Source organism: Petaurus breviceps, unplaced genomic scaffold, assembly GCF_028583685.1.
Source record: "Petaurus breviceps papuanus isolate PSGF00001 unplaced genomic scaffold, PetGlider_PUasm1.0 171, whole genome shotgun sequence".
NCBI classification, from domain to species: domain Eukaryota; kingdom Metazoa; phylum Chordata; class Mammalia; order Diprotodontia; family Petauridae; genus Petaurus; species Petaurus breviceps.
Genome location: NW_027185754.1, coordinates 21,645,944 through 21,665,515, shown reverse-complemented (window position 1 = coordinate 21,665,515; position 19,572 = coordinate 21,645,944). Strand labels below are relative to the sequence as shown.

The window sequence follows — 19,572 nt, the reverse complement described above, 5'->3', positions numbered from 1 at the left end:
CTTAGTAAATGCTGTATTTGGAATGATGTCATGTTTTGATCTTCTCTGTTCTTGGTTTGTCACTGAATAAAATGGAGAGCACCTATGCTGGTATTCTGAACCTTGGGAAGTTGCCTTTCCTTGGCATTACATTACAGGGGGGTGGGATTGGGGAGAGGATGAACAAAGTAAGAAAGTACACATCATAGAACAAAAGAAAACACAAGCAAAGAAAAGATGGGCAATTCTCAACATGATGAGTGTTATTTATCATATAGGTTTTCTTGAAATGAAAATTTATTATTACATATTTTGAATCCTCTCTTATGCTCTGCTATGCACATGCCATGCTTTTTTTCTTTCTAACTTTGTATTTAAGTTCCAATATTTAAGTTTATGATATGTTTTTATTTCTTTTCTCTTATTCTATATTTATGTTCTGGTGTTTGAGTCTAAAATAAAATTTTTGGGAAAAAAAGAAAGTTTAGTTACAAAGAGAAGAAGAGATATAGGATGACAGTTGTAGTAGTTGTTGTCCTTCATGCTTGAAGAGGCCCAAAGTCACTACACTGGAGTCAGGTACAGACTGTCTGTCAGAAGGCTCTACCACAGGTCAGGCATTTGGTGTAGAGATGTCTCTAAATTTGTGTATCTCAAGCTCTTTTGAGCTACTGCAATTCTGCTTTGCTCAAAAAGCACAGTGTGTTCTTTGATGCAGGCACTCCATGCTGATTGGTCTTGTGCCATTGTCTCCCATGTCTCTCAATCAAAGTTCTTGAGAGTATCCTTTCATCACTTCTTCTAACTTCTTTGTCTGTATTTGCATTGTATGAATTCTCCGTAAAAGTTCTTTAGGCAAATGTATGTTTAGCATTCAATCAATGTGACCAGTCTATCAGAATTACATTCTCTGCAGTAGAGTAGCTTGGAAGTTTAGCTCAAGAAAGGACCTTGGTGGTCTGGTACCATATCTTGCCAGGTAATCTTTAGAATCTTCCTATTGATGACTGGGGAAACTCAAGAGCAGCGGCTATTATCCAGAATCAGGGTAAGCATACCATCATGGAACTGATGTACAATACTGATAAACTTCTCTGGGCAACCAAATTTTGCCATCATCTTCCACAAGCCCAAATGAATGACAGTATCAAAGGCGTCGGTCAGAATGACGAATGTTGTATCCAGATGTCTGTTGGGCTCCTGGTATTCCTTCTTGGAATTGCTGATCAACAAACACCATGTCAACTCCTCCTTGGCCCTTTCTGAAACCACACTGGTTCTCAGGTAGATGACCATCTTTCAGGTGAAAGATTAGTCTATTAAGGAGGATTCTAGCAAGAATCTTGCCAGCAATGACCCTCTTCCCCCTTTCACTCCCCCGCCCCGATTGTCACAGGACAACTCAATTTTCTTTCCTTTCTAGAGATGCCTCAATGGAGGCATCCTTGAACTTCTGGGGGATAACCTCCTCTTGTCATATAACCCAGAAGATTTTTGTCAATTTTTGTATGAGTAGTGGACCCTTTGCCTTGTAAATATCAGCTGGAATAAAATTGGCACCAGGTACTTTGCCACATGGGAGGAATATAATGGCATTCAAAACCTCTTCTTCATTTGGAAATTTGACTTCAACCTAAGGCGTATGGTCAATGGCTTCAACACTGGTTGATGATGGCCTGTTGAGAACACTATGGAAGTATTCAGTCTATTTCTTTAGGATTATGTCCTTATCACTAATCAATGTGGCTCCATCAGCACTGAGTAGTTGAGATGCAGCATGGGTCTCTGGCCCATAAATATTCTTTAGGGCATCATTAGAAAGGGCTTTGTATTGTTACTATCAGCATAAAACTGAATTTCATCTGCCTTTTTACTGAGCCAAGAATTGTGCATATCTCTAAGTTTTGCTTGCACTTTACTTTTGATGGTGTTAAACATTGCCTTCTTCCAGATGGATAAATTATCTAGCTGGTAAATCTTGCAGAGTTCTTGTTCTTTGTTTAGCAGCTTCTGAATTTCCCCATTACTTCCATCAAACCAATCTTGATGTTTGTGGGTGTTCTGGTTCAGATGAGTAAATGAGCTGCTATACATTGAACCTCTGAAAGTTTCCCACTTTTCTACCCACTTCTTTTCTGCTCCACTGTTGCCAATTGTGTGTTGGTTCAGCTTTCCCTCCAAGGTAGTATGGAACTGTTCCCACTCAGAGAAGTGCTCTAATCTGTTGACATTAAGTCTTCTTGTAGTCATCTTACCTTGGAGCCACCATTTTTGTTGAATGTGAAAGTTTAGCTTGGAGAGGATAAGTCTGTGATTGATCCAGCACTCTGTGCCACACATCACCTTCATCAGTTTCACATCCTGTCTCTTCTCCTTAGAAAGACAGAGTCTATTAAAAGCCAATGTTTGCTGCAAGAGTGTATTCATGAATTGCATTTAGGTAAATGGAAGACAGTGTTGGTGAAGAGAGGGCCATGAGATGCCCAAGTCTTGTGACCACTGCTGTTGCTGTTTCTGACTCCATTCCTCCTAAGGACTCTCTGCCATGTCTAACAGTCTGTGCCTACTCTGGCATTAAAGTCACCCAGAATTACAAGTTTGTCATCTTTTGGCATACTAATGATGAGGGTCTTCAGTCTTCATAAAATTTTTCTTTGACCTCATCAGGCTTCATCATGGTGAGAGCATACACACTCTTGGTGTATGGTGCTTTCCTCTAAGTGGCAACTGCATTGTCATGAGCCTGTCATTCACTCCTTTTGGGAGGCATACAAGCTTGATGACTAGAATGGTTTTTATTGTGAAACCTATACCATCTTCATGGCACTTTCCATTACTGCAGCCATAACAGAAAAAAAAAATCACGTATTCAGCTTTGACTTTGGTAAGTTGGCCTTCATTTGCCAGCCTTGTTTTATTCAGGGCTACTATTTGGATGTAATACCTGAGCTCTCTCACACCAAGAGCTGTTCATCTTTCCAGTCTACTGGAATTCTTGTCCATAAGTGTGAGCATATTCCATGTACCAATGGTGAGTGGAATCATCTTTACAAAAGTTTTTGCATTTTTTTTGTCTTTTGATCACAGAGTAGGATTTCTACCTGCCATGGTAAGCAGTACAACATTAGGTTAGGTGAAGCAGACAATTTTTAATGCACCTTTTCTAGCCTCTTCCTCACACCAGGAGTTCAGCAGTACAGTATTAAAAAAAAAAACTTACTCAGAAACCCAGGGGCTATTGAATCCCATTGCTATTTCAGCTAGCAAGAAGATGAGCCTATGGCCTGGGCTGCCTGTCTGCAGGGTTGTGACCACAGCTCCCAGTGTATCTGTATCCAGTGCTTCATTTGCCTGTCACCACAGGACTCTGATGTAGGTTAAAATGGTAAAACGGCAAAAATATTTGTGTAGAGTGTAGATTGTGGATAGAGTGTGAATTGTTGTCCCAGCTCTGTTACTAACTGACTTTAAAAAGTCTCAATCTAAACTCTGAGTCCATCAACTTTCTATTTGGAAGTGAATAGCGTGTTCCATCATGAGTCCTAGTTATTAATGGTTTTTAGGTCATTATCAAAGATCCTGAGTCTTTTAAAGTTGCTTGTTTTTTTACAATATCATTGTTATTGTATAACTTGCTCTACTCTTTGTATTGATTTCACTTTGCATCTGCTCATATAAGTCATCCCAGTGTTCTCTGAAATCATCCTTTTCATCATTTCTTACAGCATAATAGAAATCCATCACATTCATATGCCATAACTTGTTTAGTTATTACCCAATTGATCAGCACCACCCCACCCCCCAGTTTCCAATTTCTTGCTACCACTGAAAAGAACTGTTATGTTTTCCTCTTTTGAAAAAAATATTCCTTTGGGTAGAAATGAGGTAGCAGAGTATCTTGGTCAAAGACTGCACAATTCAGTATCTTTTTGGGCATAGTTCCAAACTGATTTTCCCATAATGGCTGTATGAGTTCACAGTTCCACCAATAGTGTATAAATGAACATTTTTTTCCTCACACACCACGGAGTATTTATAATTTTCCTTTTCTGTCAACTTTGCCAGTATTAGAGATGATGTTAACTGAGTTGTTTTAATTTGCATTTACCTAATTATTAGTTTTTTAGAACAATTTTTTCACATGGATAACAATAGCTTGGGCAGCTAGGTGGTACAGTGAATAAAGTGTTCAGCCTATAGTCAGGACAACCTGAGATCAAATCCAGCTTCAAACATTTACCAGCTGTGTGACCCTGAACAAGTTACTTAACCCTGTTTGCCTCAGTTTACTCATCTATAAAATGAGCTGGAGAAAGAGATGGCAAATCACTTCAGTATCTTTGTCAAGAATATCTCAAAAGAGGAGTCACAAAGAGTTGAACATGAGTGGAAAATGACTAAACAATGATAGCTTCAATTTCTTCTTCTGAAAACTGCCAATTTATGTACTTTGACAATTTGTCGGTTGAGGAATGGTTCTTATTCTTATAAATATGACTCAGTTTCCTATGTATCTGAGAAATCAGACCTTTAACAGAAAAAATGCTGCAAAGATCCACCCCTCCTTCCCATTTTCCCACTTCTCTTTTAGCTACAAAACCTTTTGAATTTTATGTAGTAAAATTGTCCATTTTCCCTCCTGTAAACCTTTTCATCTCTTGGTCATGAACTCTTCCACTCCCTGTAGGTGAAGGCAACTTCCATGCTACTCTTTTATTGTTTATGACATCATTCTTTATGTCTAAATCATACACCTATTTGGAACTTGTCTCACATACAGTATGAGATGTTGGTCTATATAGCATTTGGTTTCTTCCATAACACTTTCTAGTTTTCCCAACAGTTTTTGTCAAATAATAAGTTCTTGTCACAGTATTTGGGATCTTTGGGTTTATTGATGATGAGGTTACAGTGCTCATTTGCTTCTACATACTGTAAACCTATTCTATTCCACTGAACAACTGTTCTTTTTCTTGCCCAGTACCAAATTATTTTTATAATTACAACTTTGTAGGATAGTTTAAGATCTGGTACTTCTAAGTCCCTTTCCTTCCCACATTTTTTCATTCTCTTGGTATTTTTGACCTTTGGTTCCTCCAGATTAATTGTATTATTTTTTCTAGCCCTATAAAGTAATCCTTTGGCAGTTTGATTGGTATGGCACTGAATAATTAAATTAATTTAGGTACTAGTCATTTTATTATATTGACTCAGCCTACTCATAAACAATATGTCTCCAATTATTTTGATGATCTTGGACTAAAGAACATTTTAAAATTATTCACATATTTCTAGTATATGTCTCAGCAGGCAGATTCTCAAGTATTTTATACTATTTATAGTTATTTTAAGTGGAATTTCTGTCTCTTCCAATTAGACTTAGTTGAAAATACATACAAAAAAGTTGATGATTTGTGTGGGTTTATTTTAAATCCTGCAACTTTGTTGAAGCTGCTGCTGTTTCAACTAGTTTTTTAGTTGACTCTTTTAGGTTCTCTAACCCATCTTACCTGCAAAAAGCAGTAATTTGTTTCCTCCTTGCCTGTGCTTATTCCCTACATTTCTTTTTCTTGTCTTACTGCTCTAACTAGTATTTCCTGCACTATACAGAATAGTAATGGTGATAATGGGTTTCCTTTACTACTGATCTTACTAGAAAGGTCTTTAATTTATTACTGTTATAGATAATGCTGTCTCTTGCTTTTAGAGAGATACTATTTATCATTATAAAGAAAGCTCCATTTATTCCTATGCTTTTTAATGTTTTTAACAGGAATGGATGCTATACCTAATCAAAAGCTTTTTCTGCCTCTAATGATGTAATCATATGACTTTTGTTGTTTTTATTAGTATGGTCAATTATGATTTTCCTAATAGTGAATCAACCCTGCCATCCTGGTGTGAAACCACAGTTCAAAATTTTATTATCTGTTGCCATAAACTTCTTACTACTATTTTATTTAAAACTTTGGCATCAATAATTATTAGGGATATTGGTCTGTAACTTCTTTTCTGTGTTTTGACTCCCTGGTTTCAGTATCAAAACAATATTTGTGTCATAGAAGGAAGTTGGGTGGGACCCCTTCTTTTTCTATTTTTAAATAAGTTTATCCAGTTTGGAATTAATTTTTCTTTAAATGTTTGGTAGCATTTGCTTGTAAATCCATCTGGTCCTGAGAATTTTTTTCTTTGAGAGAGCTCATTTATAGCTTGCTTAATTTTTTTTCTAAGATAGGGTTTTATTTTCTGTTCTGATAATCTGGGTAATTTACATTTTGTAAATTTAATTTAGAATGTTTGATTTTGTTATACAGTTGAATAAAAACTTCTAATCATTTATTTTATTTCTTCATTGGATATAAATTCACCTTTTTCATTTTTGATACTCACAATTTGGTTTTCTTCTTTCTTTTTTATTATTAATGGTTTGTTTTTGTTTTTCAAAAAAATTAGCCCCTAGTTTTATTTATAAGTCCAATGTTGATTTATTTTTGCTTTAATTTTGTTAATCTCTCCTTTGATTTTTCAGGATTTCTATTTTGGTGTTTAACTAGAGGAGTTTAATTTATTGGTTTTCTGTGTATTTTTTAGTTGTATGCTCAATTCATTAATCTGTTCTTTCTCTTTTTCACTAATGAAAGTAGTTAGAGATATATATTTTCCTTTAAGTGCCACTGTGGTTGCATCTGAATAATTGTGGTATGTTGTCTTATTGTTGTCATAATCTTTAATGAAATTATTGTTTTTGTGATTTATTCTTTGACCTACACTTTCTTTAGGATTAAGTTATTTTCTAATTAGTTTTTAATACTTGCTTCCAAGACCCTTTATTGAATATAATTTTAATTGCATAATGGTTGGTAAAAGATGCTGTTAAAATTTCTACTTTTCTATATTTGTGAGAGTTTTATGCCCTAATACATGGTCAATTTTTGTGAAGGTGCCATATACAGCTGAAAATGGGTATATCACTTTATATTCCTACACAATGAGTTATCATATCTAACTTTTCTAAAATTCTATTCATGTCCTTCATTTGTTTTTTATTTTGGGGTTAGATTTATCCAGGTCTGAGAGACTGTTTTACTATGTCAAGACTGCTAATTGTGTTGTTTTCTTCCATCTTATTCTCTTATAGCTGTCCTTCTTTTCCCCTGCCCCCTCCTTAAGCATTTGTTTCTGACTAATCCCTTCCTAAATCTACCTTTTACCTTAACCACTTTCCTTCCTGTGTCCTTGTTGTGTGAGATGTATTTCTATACCCAACTGTATGTATGTGTATTCTTATCTCCTTTGACATGTTCAGGTGAGAGTGAGGTCCAAGTGTCACCAGGACCCCCTTACTCCTTCCTTCTTGTTGTATTGACTTCCCCTTGCCTTGTACTTCCCATTTATGGAAGATAATTTTCCGTATTCTTCCTCTCCCCTCCTCTGTGTATTCTTCTTCCCCATTCTTTTTTAAAAAGAAAATAAAAACATAACAATTACTCCAAGTCCCTCTATCTAATAGACTCCATTCATTACTCTAAAGATTGATGAATTCTAAGGGGCTGCAGGTATCATTTCCCTATATAAAAGAAACAATTTAACCTTTAGTCCCTTATGATTGTTTGCAAACATTTACCTTTTTATACTTCTTGTGATTTCTATGTTTGCATGTCAAATTTTCTACTCAGCTTTGATCTTTTCATCAGGAAGGTTTAGAAGTCCTCTATTTCATTAAAGATCTATTTTTTCCCATGTAGGATTATACTCAGTTTTTCTGGGTAAATTATTCTTGGTTATAAACTTATATATTTTGCCTTTTGGAATATTATGTTTCAAATTTTCTGCTCTTTTATTCTGGTGGCTACTAAACATTGTGTGATCCTGACTGTGGCTCCTCAGCAATTCTCCAATCCTTCCTCCCTGGCTACTTGTAATAGTTTTTCTTTGACTTGAAAGCTCTGTATTTTTGCTACAATAATTCTGGTAGTTTTCATTTTGTGGTTTCTTTCAGGAGATGATCTGTAGATTTTTTTCTATTTCCACTTTGCCTTCTTGTTCTAAGAGATATGGAGAGTTAAAAAAAAAAAACCACAATGATTTCTTGACATATGATGTTTTGGCTATTTTTTGTTCATGACTTTTGAAGTGGTCTGATGATTTTTTTTTTTGCTCTTTGGAGGGGGGAGGGCAGGGCAACTGGGGTTAAGTGACTTACTCAAGATCACACGACTAGTAAGTATTAAGTGTCTGAGGCCAGATTTGAACTCAGGTCCTCCTGACTCCAGGGCTGGTGCTCTATTCACTGTGTCACCTAGCTGTCCCCTAGGAGTTATTTTCTTGGGAAATATTTTTAACCTCTTGTTCTAAGCTATTAATTCTATTTTTATATCTTTTCCCATAATTTTCGTATCATTTGCATTTTTCCTCTACCACTCTCATGTTTTTTTTTAAGAATCACTTTTTAGTTCTTTTCAACATTCTTGCTTTAACTCTTCCAGGAGTTGTTTAGACTTGTGTCTAAGTTACTTTTCTTTTGAGACTTTGCTTGTTGGTGTTTCCAAGTCATTGTCTTCTGGACTTGTGTCTTAAGCTTCCCTGTCATCATGATGTGATTCTCTTTATGTTTGTTCATTTTTCCAGTCTACTTCTTGACTCTGCTGGACTCTGAGAACTTCTGGACACAGAGAAGAGATGTCTGGCCTCAGCTTCTTTCCTCTTAAGTCATTATTCTGATTTCAGAGCTCAGGCTGGGGGCCTGTAAGCTTTTTCAATGCTTCCAAAGAGACTATTGAAGTATGCTCACTTCTCTTATGGTCTGATCCAGGTTTGTGTCTGTAGGCAAGTTCCTGATCCAGGCAAGTTCCTGATCCAGGTTTGTGTCTGTAGACTTGTCCATATTTGGGAGTTTCAGTAGACTGCTGCTGGATTTAACCACTAGTAGCCCCCTAGGAGGATCTGCAGGTTCAGAATAACTGAACTGCAGACTCTGCTTTGTTTTGGGACTCTGGCTCTAATTATTACACTGTAGGTTTCTGCCCTGGGCAGGAGGCCATAATCAAGTCTCCTCTCTAATCTTGAGATCACAACCACACAACTATTTGCTCCAGAACTTGTTCCTTGTTAAGCATACAACACAGGCCAGTTACCAGTTGCTTCTCAAACCCTTACATGCAGATTCCATCTTCAGTATAATAAGGAATTGGGTAGTGGGTGACAGAGCTGCCAGATGGCTTCTGTTTCTTAATCTGTACTGGTTCTGAGATCCTCTGGAACATCTTTCTGCCTTCATACTCGGTGCCAGCTTTTTTTTTCCCAGTCTCTGGGCACTTTGGTGTGCTGCATCCAGTGTGCTTCTGGTCACACCCTATTTCCAGTGTCTGCAGACCTCTTAGCCTACCTGGGTTGGAGAAATGACTCACTATAACTCTTTCTTGGATTTATTGACCAGAATTCAGTCTAGTGTGTTTTCTAGATCTTTGTGGAGGAGGTTTGGGGGAGGGTGACAGGATGTATTTCTTCTTCTTTTTTTTTGTATTTCTTCTTTCTACCCTGCCACCGAACTGCAATGAGACTTGGGTTCTAGTCATGGCTCTGCCATGACCCAGCTATGTCATTTTTAGCTCACTTTACCTCTTTAGGCCTCTACTTCCTCATAATAATTAATTATTATAGAGGACTTTAAGGTTTGCAAAGTGCCTTACAAATATCTCATTTGATCCTCACAACAACCCTGGGAGGTGCTATTATTACCTGTATTTCATAGATGAGGAGATTGGTGCAGAGACATTTTAATGACTTTCCCAGTCAATTAAGAGTCTGAGGCAAGATTTAAACTCAGGTGTTACTGTCTCCAGTTCAATTTTCTGTTCTAGCTGTTTCTTCTTTGAAGGGAGGAAATAAGGTTAGATGATCTTTAAATTTACTTTTAGCTCTAATATGCTCTATCCAGTGCACCTGGCACTTAATATATATTTGCTGAATTTAAATGAATCTACCCCCTAATCATAACAAGGTTCCCATGTGTAAAACAAAAACTGCTTTATAATAATCATTTATTGATGGAAAGTCCATGGTAGTGAAATGTGTGGATTGGCTGCAAATGTTTGTGTACACATGAGTTCACAATTATTTATGCATAGAGAGGAGGTATAATGACACATGATGAGTGACTTTTTATGTAGTTTATGGAAACTTTTCTAATTTCAGTTGCAACCAAATATAGATTCAGAAATTCATAACTGAAATAAGCTCTAGTAGATTTTAAAGTTACCCTTATTATTTCTCCAGCTACTGAAGTACCTTCCTTCCTTCAAGACTAAAAATCAATTAGTATTTCCTTTATGAAGCCTTCCTTAACTTTCCTTCCCCTTTCGTACCCCCCTTAAACCCAAAAAGAAAGTGATCTCTCCCCTCCTCGTTCTTCCTAAATCCTTCCTTTGCAACCAATCTTATTCCTTCCTGAATCAAGAGTAAATCCTTTTACTCATTAGATTGTGAGCTCCTTGATAGTAGGGTCTGTGTCCTATAAATCTTTGTTTCCCCTGAGCCTCATCTAGAGTCTTGCATTGATTAAGTTTCCTGAACCTTCTTAACTTTATTCTGCCAACTCAGTTCTACATTCTTTGAACCATGTATTCTCATCATCTACCTTCCCCTGCCATTTTCCATCCTTCCCCACATGCCTCTTTCTATCTCTTCCTCTGAGAAGAGGAATCAGTCAACATTATATTGCCTCTAGAAAAGGTGTATCAACATGTATTGTTTTCATCTACATTTCTAACTTCTCAGACCAAACCAAAACTCCATTTCCAGGTCACTACTCCCTTATATGTATTGCTTCTACCATTAGAATGTAAGTTCCTTGAGGGCAGAGTCTGTCTCACATTTGTACTTGTATCCCCAGTGCTTAGGACATACTAAGTACTTAATAAATCTTTTTCATTCATTCATTCCTAGTGTTATAACCAACAGTGTACTTTGTACCTAACTTGAACCTAGTTATTAAAATGTGAATAGAATAGTCCCTGTATTGAAGGTATGAGGTTTAGTTTCTCTGAGAATGCCAATGGTACTAGGCAATACATTCATATTTAACACTAATTTGTATAACACAGTTGAGTTATTATAGACAAAACAGTGTATATGTGTATGTAAAATATGTGTGTACACATATATACATATATGATAAGAATACTAATTTTCCCATTTAGAATATATTCTTTAATATAACTGCAATTCTTATATTTTAAATTATCCAGTTCCTATAGTCAGCATTTCCCAAAGCTAATATAGACATGCAACACTTCTGGATTTGCCATATATTGATGGAATCCATACTTACTAAGGCAAAAGGAGTGGACAGTCTGAAAAAATTTTTGACTGAAATAAAGGAAATTATGTTTGCTTTTCAATTTTCTAAAAATGGTAATGTGCTGGGAATTTGTGATACGAAATTATGTTCAATTTTTCAGAATACTAAACATTTCTTACCAAACTTTTATTCATATTCTGGCAGGAAAACATAAGATTCTTGAAGGCAGAGACTGTTTTGTTTTTCTCTTTTTGTTCACAGTGCCTTATATTGAGCTGACCCTTAGTAAATGTTTATTGTTTGTTCACATCACTGAACAGGATTCCATGCAATATAACTTAGGAAAGGTTTCTGTAAGTTTACAGTTTCAATCTTGATACAAGATCCTGTACTCTAGGAGTAACCATTACAAGTATTATGTATTTGCATAGGAGTCAAAAAAAATTAAAATTATTCATTATGTGGATTTTAAGTTCCTAAAACCTGATTGTTTCTTGTTCCCAAATGAATCTAGAACACTTCTAAGCTTCCTTTTAACTCTAAATCTTATGACTTTAATAAATGAAAAATGAAATTTCTGTTCTTTTAGTTTTGTTTTAAATATACAGTAATTGATCATGAATAGAAATTTTCATCATTATTACTATAATAATTAACGGTTCACTTCATAGTGATCCAAACCAGATGAACCAATGAGAATATGTGTCAGTAAGATTCACTGGGCTCACTCAGGAAATGCAAAGAAGGATGTAGCATATTTTCTTGCAAAGCACTGAGAATTTGGATTCCTTCTTTCAGGTATGTAATATTTTAAGAGTGACATAAGTAGGTATCATCATGTTTCATTTGCAGTCAATAAAAAGTCCATAAAAACTTAGAGTGTATATTATTTAAATGGGAGAAGCAGATCTAAGAATTTCGTTTTCTCTTAAGGAAAGTGAAAATATCAATTTTTCAGAACATATCAATAAACTCCCATTTTGGGTTTCTGAGATAGGCCTTACCACACCCTGAAATATTCCTGGACAGGTCATTATAAAGGCCATTTCAATCAAGTACAGCACTAGACTATTTTTTGTATGAAAATTTTTTCATACAGGATGGATGGTGGCCTGAATGGGAAGCAGACCTCCTAGCTTCAAAATTGCAACTCTAAGAAACACCAGACATTTGAACTAAACCAAAGAACAATTAAAAAAGAAAAGAAAAGTCATAGTAAATGACTTTTCCTATATCAAACTCAAAAAAAATCAGCCAGAAGTCTTGGGATATCTGAAAAAGGGGCCTGCCAGCAAAGTCAGTGACAGCACTGACAGGCTCCCAGGAGAAGCAGAGACATGTAGCCTGCAAGACTCTGTGCAGGGGGCAAAACAATGGAAAGCTCCTGTAAGAAAGTCCTAGGGTCTTCAGAAAGCTCCAAGGGAATTGGAAACACCAGGGACTACCAATGATAAGTGCGGTGTGCCTCTTAGACAACTGAGGAATGGCTGGAAATTGTGGCATAAAAATGTAATTTGCACTGTAAAAAATGATGAAAGAGAAGATTTCAGAGAATCCTGGGTAATATGAACCAATTTTAAGCAAAGTAAACAACAAAATGAAATGAGGAGAAAAACTCATACAAGGACAGCAACATTGTAAAAAAAAAATTAAAAACTTAAGAACTTTGATCAAGGAAATGACCAACCATATCTTTAGAAGACATTGACAGAGAAGGGCTGAACTCAAGGTACAGAAAGAGGCATAGGTTTTTTGTAGAAGGTCACTGTGTAGATTCATTTTGTTTGAAAATATTTATTACACACACACACACACACGAGGTTGTAGGATTAGGTTTAGTGATGTAACCAAAGGCAATGAAACATTATTTCATAGTGTTTTTGGTCACCATGTATTACAGTACTAAAAATAAATATTTTATTAGATTGTGAGCCTCTTGAAGACAGGGACTATTTTTTGCCTCTTTTTGTATCCCCACTGCTAAGCATAGTGCCTGGTACATAGCAGGCAGTTGATACATGTTTATTAACTGACCAAAAAATAAAAAAGAAAATCTTTGTTACAAGGACATTTTCCCCCTTTCTCTAGGGAAGGGGAATTGTGGCAAAGGAGAACCATTGGAGTTTGATCTGGTCTCAAGAAGAGGACACATTTTAGAAAACAGTGGGGCAACAGTTTGGGCAGCTAGGTGGCACAGTGGATAGAGTGTTAGACCCAGAGTCAGCAAAACATCTTTCTAAGTGCAAATCTGGCCTTAGACACTTGCTATGTGACCCTGGGCAAGTCACTTAAGCCTGTTTGCCTCAGTTTCCTCATGTGTTGTCTTCCTTCATCAGAATGTAAGCTCCTTGAGGGCAGGGACTATCTTCCTTTTTGCTTGTATTTGTATCCCTAGAACTTAGCATAATGTCTGTATATATCAAGTGCTTAATAAACTGACAGTGCCTATCTACCTGGCTCCTACATAGGACTCACTAGAGTTCCAAGCCCTTTAACTAGGCAAGAGAGTCTCTCTATCTGAAATGCCATGTTCTACCCATTTTTAGATCAACTTAATCCTAGTTTTTTAAGAAAGCCCTCCCTGCCCATTGTTGCCTATGCTCTCCTTTCCCTCCTTTAAATCTTTTTGATATTTCTTATCTACACTATTTATTTTGGCCCTGTCACATATAATCTGTTGTATTAACTTTTACCTATGTTAAATATCTATGACTTATTTCTTGTACATATCTATTTTCCCCAATGAAAGTGCAAGGCCAGGGAAACCAGGCAGCACAGTGGAGAGAGCACTGAGTCAGGAGGATCTGAGTTCAAATTTGCCTTAGACACTTGATACTTACTAGCTATGTGATCCATGGCAAGTTGCTTAACCCCAACTGCCTTGACAAAAAAAACAAAAACAAGTGCCAGGCCCTTGAGGACAAGGATTATGTCTTTTGCATCTTTTTTTTCTTGTTCACAGGCCCACAGCGTTGGGCACATAGTAGGACTGAATAACTTTATTTATGGGTGGATAGCTGGTGACAAGAAGAGGGCCACTTTGAAATGGCACTACATAAGACAGACACGGTTCTAGTCTCCTAGAACAGAATGACTAGAGCTCCCTTCTGGATGGGGCATACTCCTAGGTACAGAAGAAAATGTTCTATCCTCAAACAGGAGATGTTCTTTTAGGACAAAAAGAGAACGAGTTAGAAGGGAGGAAAAGACAGAAACCAACAATTCTCAACTCACCTGGAACCTGGCTGTTAGGAAGTCAGAGGTCTTTCTTTGCTCCTCAATGTTTCCCTCTTGGATAAAGGCATATTTCTGAGAAGACAGAACTGCGGAAGAGGAACAAATCATGAGATGTTCCTGCCTTGTAGTGTCCAGATGCAATAGACTAGAAATCTTCACTGTGCAATTGGCTATGATTTCCACACACCTTATGGAGGAAAAGAAAAGTCAAAAGGATCCTAGTCGTAAGTAGTCCCACCTGCTAGTCAGGATCAGAATGGACTCATGATATTCTCATTCAATAATCTTTTATTAAATGCCTACTGTGTGATATATACTGTGCTTAGTGCTAAGGATACAAAACGATGTAAAAGTCCTTGCCCTCAAGAAATGAGCCATCTAATGGGGAGACATCAGCAAATAAATATGTACAAATAAGATATGCATAAACTAATGTGTGTGACTAATGTCAGGTTGGGCTACATTCCATGCCTGTGGTCTTAGCAGGTTCTAGGTATTACAATTATAGTCTTAGCCAGAGATCACTTTTAAGGTCAAGCAGACCAGCTGAAGCTCAGTTTGGGAAGTTTTATAAACATGATATCCACTATCTTACAGAGCACCCACTAATGACAAGGTGGTTGGCTATATGCTTTTGTTTCAGGATTCACAGTCTCAGAATTCCCATTTTTACTAACCTAAGCTTTGGTTCTTGACAATATTTTAGAACACTCTGCTTTTGGCCCCTTCCAGAATCATCATTTGGCAAATGCTGTAAGAGTGCAATTCTAGGTGAATTTTATTTCCATACAATGCTCCAATCCAAGAAGTAGGGTACTTCCTTTATTGAAAAAACTTTCTAAAAAGGAAGCTAATTCCAGATAAAAGAATGTTCACTTTTCAATAGGACAAAGCCCTAGCAACTGGTCTATAACTTCTTCTCTGGCTCACCCACATCTCTTCTCTGCTTCTTTAAGTCTCACCTTTCTCCCCAAGCATTTGGGTCAGATCCTTGAAGGTCACACTTCCTATTCCAGATATTCTTAAGTCTCTCCAGTCCTCTTTAGCCAGGAAAGATGGTTATAAACTGATCAACTACTCAAGGACCAGCTCCCTCTTGAAGGTTTTTGCCAAAAGTCTAAGGCCGAATGGGTTTGCTTCTGGGCCTGACTCCTGTTTGTTCCTGAAGGCCTAAGGGTCACAGAGGCAGTCAGTTACATGGTCTGCGATTTTCACTCAGGGGCTGAGGTTTCTGTCTATTCAGCAAGAACCTTTCTTCTGAAGCTCCAGGCTAGATAACTACAGATTCTATGCAGGACTGCTGTGGACACAGAGAGAAGATAAAATTAGCAGACCAGAAGTACCAGCCTCAAATTTCTACATAACATTGAAGAGACAGCCAGGTTAATGAATGGGCGCATGAGTTTTATGCTTTCATAAAATATCTAATTTAATTCAACAAACATTTAATAGCACTTACTATATATAAAAAAGCACTAGGGATACGGGTACAAAAACGAGATAATCCCTGATTTCATGGAGATTACATTCTCTAGGGGTGGAATGGGAAGGATGTAAAGGGCATACAAGTGAATACACGGTGACCTAAAGATGAAGGATATGATCTAATGGGCACCAGCTGTGTTTAAGGCTCTGTGCCAGCACCTGGGCTGTATACACAAGGGGGAGGGCATCAGGGGCTGGTCCCTAGACGGGCGGAAGCCCAGCTGCTTCGGGAGGCACCAGACGCTGGAGTCGGACAACACCGACAGCTTCTGGAAGGGATGACGTTCGTCTGCCAACACACATCAGTTTTCTCAGTCTTAAACAAACCAGCCCCCTTCCCTCACTAGGTCCCAGAACCCTCCCGGACCCGCCCAGCTCTGGCTCGGGGCGGGGTCAAGAATCGGGCCGGGTCACTAAATACCTGGCCCAGGCACCCGGACTGACCTCCGATAAGTGACTGATTCCGGAAGAAGAACCAATCATGGCGAGGGGAACGCGCGCGCATCCTCAGGCAAGTCTCGAAAGTGCGCCTGCGCTTAGAAAACCAAAGGACTACAACTTCCAGAGTGGCTGGGGTTCTTCTGCTTCGTTGCTGTGGAGAGTCTTTTCGATAAGGTTCTAGTGGTTGGTAGGGCCACGTCCTATCCCTTCCAGAATGCTCTGGTCTTCTTACCGAAGAAATTAAGTCAAGAGTTAGGCTTCGAAATACCACTTAAATCAAGAAGAAGGGCGGGGAAACGAATGCTCTCTGCACCAATCAGGATGCAGGCTCTGTCCTCGCTCCACCTTTTAAGGTCTTCTGTCCGTCAATTGGCTTCTTCCTTTTCCTGAGCGGAAACGGAAATGGAAGCATGACCTGGAGGGGATATTGTGTCTAGGTGGGAACCAGCTGAGGAAACCAAGTCCATGGGGAGGAGTAGGCAAAAGAAGGAAGTGACTTTTGCGGATGGGGCCAAGAGGGTACTTTATGGAGCTTTTAGTACCAGAGGAAACAAAATCTGACTCGGGGAAAGGCAATCGTGTTATTTAGAAGGAGAAATGATGGCTAATCCGCTAGAGAGATTTGAGGGACAAAAGGGAACCCAAGAGATCACTTCAAACCACTCTTCCTAATTTCCCAATAGGGCAACTCCGTTGAGGGCAGTTGCCAAGTTTCCTATCAGTCATTCTTTATTCTCTCCTGTCCACCCATACAGCCAGGTGCCAAGCCATTTCTGCCTCTATGATATCTCTCACTTTCACCTGCTTTTCTTTACTCACGGGCCCTCATCGCTTCTCACCTAGATTCACCTTCCTAATTTGCCTCCCTCCTTTTAGTCTTTTCTGCCTCCAATGCCTCCTGTCCCATAGCTGCTAAAAACGATACTCCTAAAGCACAGTGCCTCAACGGAAAAACCCTTCATCAAGAGCCTTTTGTTGATATTTAGTCTGCCCAGCATTTCAGTCTGTCCGATTTTTCACAACCCCATTTGGAGTTTTCTTGGCAAAGATACTTGAGTAATTTGCCATTTCTTTTTCCAGCTGATTTTACAGAGGAGGAACTGAGGCAAACAATTCCTGAGAGTTAGTTAACTGAGGGTTAGGTGACTTGCCCAGGGCCACACAGCTAGTAAGTGTTTGAGGCCATATTTGAACTCAAGAAGAGCCTTCCTGATTCCATGCCCAGTCTCTTATCTACTCTGCCATCTAGCTGCCCCCAATAGTGCCATAACACTTCTAAAATAAAAGATTCTCCTCAACCTGGAACCACCTTCTACCAAAAGCTTTTTCAGATCTCTCTTAATGCTAGTGCCTACCCTCTGTTGATATCTCCAATTTATCCTGTAAATGTGCGCTGTACATAGTTATTGTATGTTTTCTCCTTCATTAGACTGTGAACTTCTTGAAAGAAAGGGACTGTTTGGTTGTTTTTTGGTCTTTGTATCCCTAGTGCTTAGCATGATGCCTGGAACATAATAGGTCCTTAATAGGAAGAGGGAATAAGCATTTATATAGTACCTACTATGTGCCAGACACTATGCTAAATACTTTACAAATTATCTCAATTGATTCTCACAATAACCTTGCAATGTAGTTGCTTTTATTATGTCCATTTTACAGTTGAGGAAACTGAGGCAAACCAGTTAAATGACTTTCCTGCTATCACACAGCTAGTAATTGTCTAAGGCAGTATTTGAACTCAAGTCTTCCTGATTGTAGGCCCAGTGCCCTGGGCATAGAGATTAATGTATACCTGATAACCTTCATTGTTCTCTTTTTTGTTCTTCAAGGAGGAATAAAAAAAATAACCATTATGATCCTTTTTTTCTTTTGTCAAATATTTATGGGGTAGGTTAATGTAATAACTCAGTTATGTGACAATTTATGGTGACAAAGAGACTTTTTCATTGGGTTTATTATCTCATTTGATCCTCACAATAGCACTGTAATAATGAAAATATTAATAGATAAGAGTATTATCCCTTTTATACAGCAAGAAACCAAGACTGAGGAGTCCACACAACTTTGCCATGATAGAAAGACTTGAACCCAGGTCTTTTGAGTCTGAATGCAACTAAATCACACCTGTGCTAACTTATGGAGAATACAATGGGGGAATAAGATAAGGCTTCCACAGCTAGCATTTACTATATTTCACTGCATAATTGTAGATTTTATGCCAAATTTTTGCCAAAAGTGGGTGCAACCATTATGTGAAGCTTTAAAAAAGTGTGCTGGTGTTACTAAAAAAATCATTTATTTACTAAACTGTCTGGTGCAAGATTAGGATGCACAGAATACTTGTGTGAATATGTTAAAATTGGGAAAATGCAAATCTCACCATATTACATGACTTATAGCAGCTTTGTCTCCCCCTCCTCCTCACTCCCCTTACATCTGTGCCTCTTCATTGGGTTGAATGACAATACTGTTGGTACTGTATCGTTCTAAAGAAACCATGCAAGTTGGCTTTTGGAAATATACTGATGGGACGAGTGTGCTGAGAATTCTAAGCTCATGGCTTCCAATGCTCTAGAGATAAATGGGTATCAATGTGCCACTGGTGAATACATTATTTACATTTTAAACATCATGGTGAAGATATGAGATGATTATGCGATGAAGGTTTATAAACCAATTTTTGGACTTAAAAAAAAAACCAGGGTTATTATGTGGTAGCAACAATTATGCAGTGAAATATGGTATGTATTGTTTTAAGGTTTGCAAAGCTCTTGGGGGTGGGAGGTGAGGCCTTTATGTAGGGTCTACTATGTGTCAGGCACCATGCTATTACAAATATTATTGAATTCTTAGAACAGCTCTGAGGTAGGTACTCTTTTATTCTCCATTTTATAGTTGAGGAAACAGACATACAGGTTAAATGACTCACCCAAGGCCACATACAACTAGTATCTGACACTGGATTTGAATTTGGGTTTTCCTGGCTCCAGACGCAGTCCTCTATCCAGTGTGTCACTTAGCTTCCTTAAAATGCATTTAAAATTTATTGAAAACATTTTTGTTGTCATTTTATTTGTGTCTGACTCTTTGTTGACCCCATTTGGAGTTTTCTTGGCAAAGACATTGGAATG

The 19,572-nt window shown here is 37.8% G+C and overlaps 1 protein-coding gene and 1 pseudogene across 1 annotated transcript in view; both read right to left on the bottom strand.

Moving 5' to 3' along the window:
• Positions 1-16,826, bottom strand: part of LOC138157169 (zinc finger protein 713-like) — a 39,515-nt gene extending 22,689 nt beyond the window's left edge. The window contains exons 1-2 of the mRNA XM_069082687.1: positions 16,445-16,826; positions 14,513-14,601 (exon numbers count right to left, since the gene is read on the bottom strand). Coding sequence (XP_068938788.1) covers positions 14,513-14,601; positions 16,445-16,505 — 150 coding nt within the window. The 5' untranslated portion in view covers positions 16,506-16,826. The remainder of the gene's footprint in view (positions 1-14,512; positions 14,602-16,444) is intronic.
• Positions 1-19,572, bottom strand: part of LOC138157171 (zinc finger protein 184-like) — a 67,195-nt pseudogene that overhangs the window by 11,898 nt on the left and 35,725 nt on the right.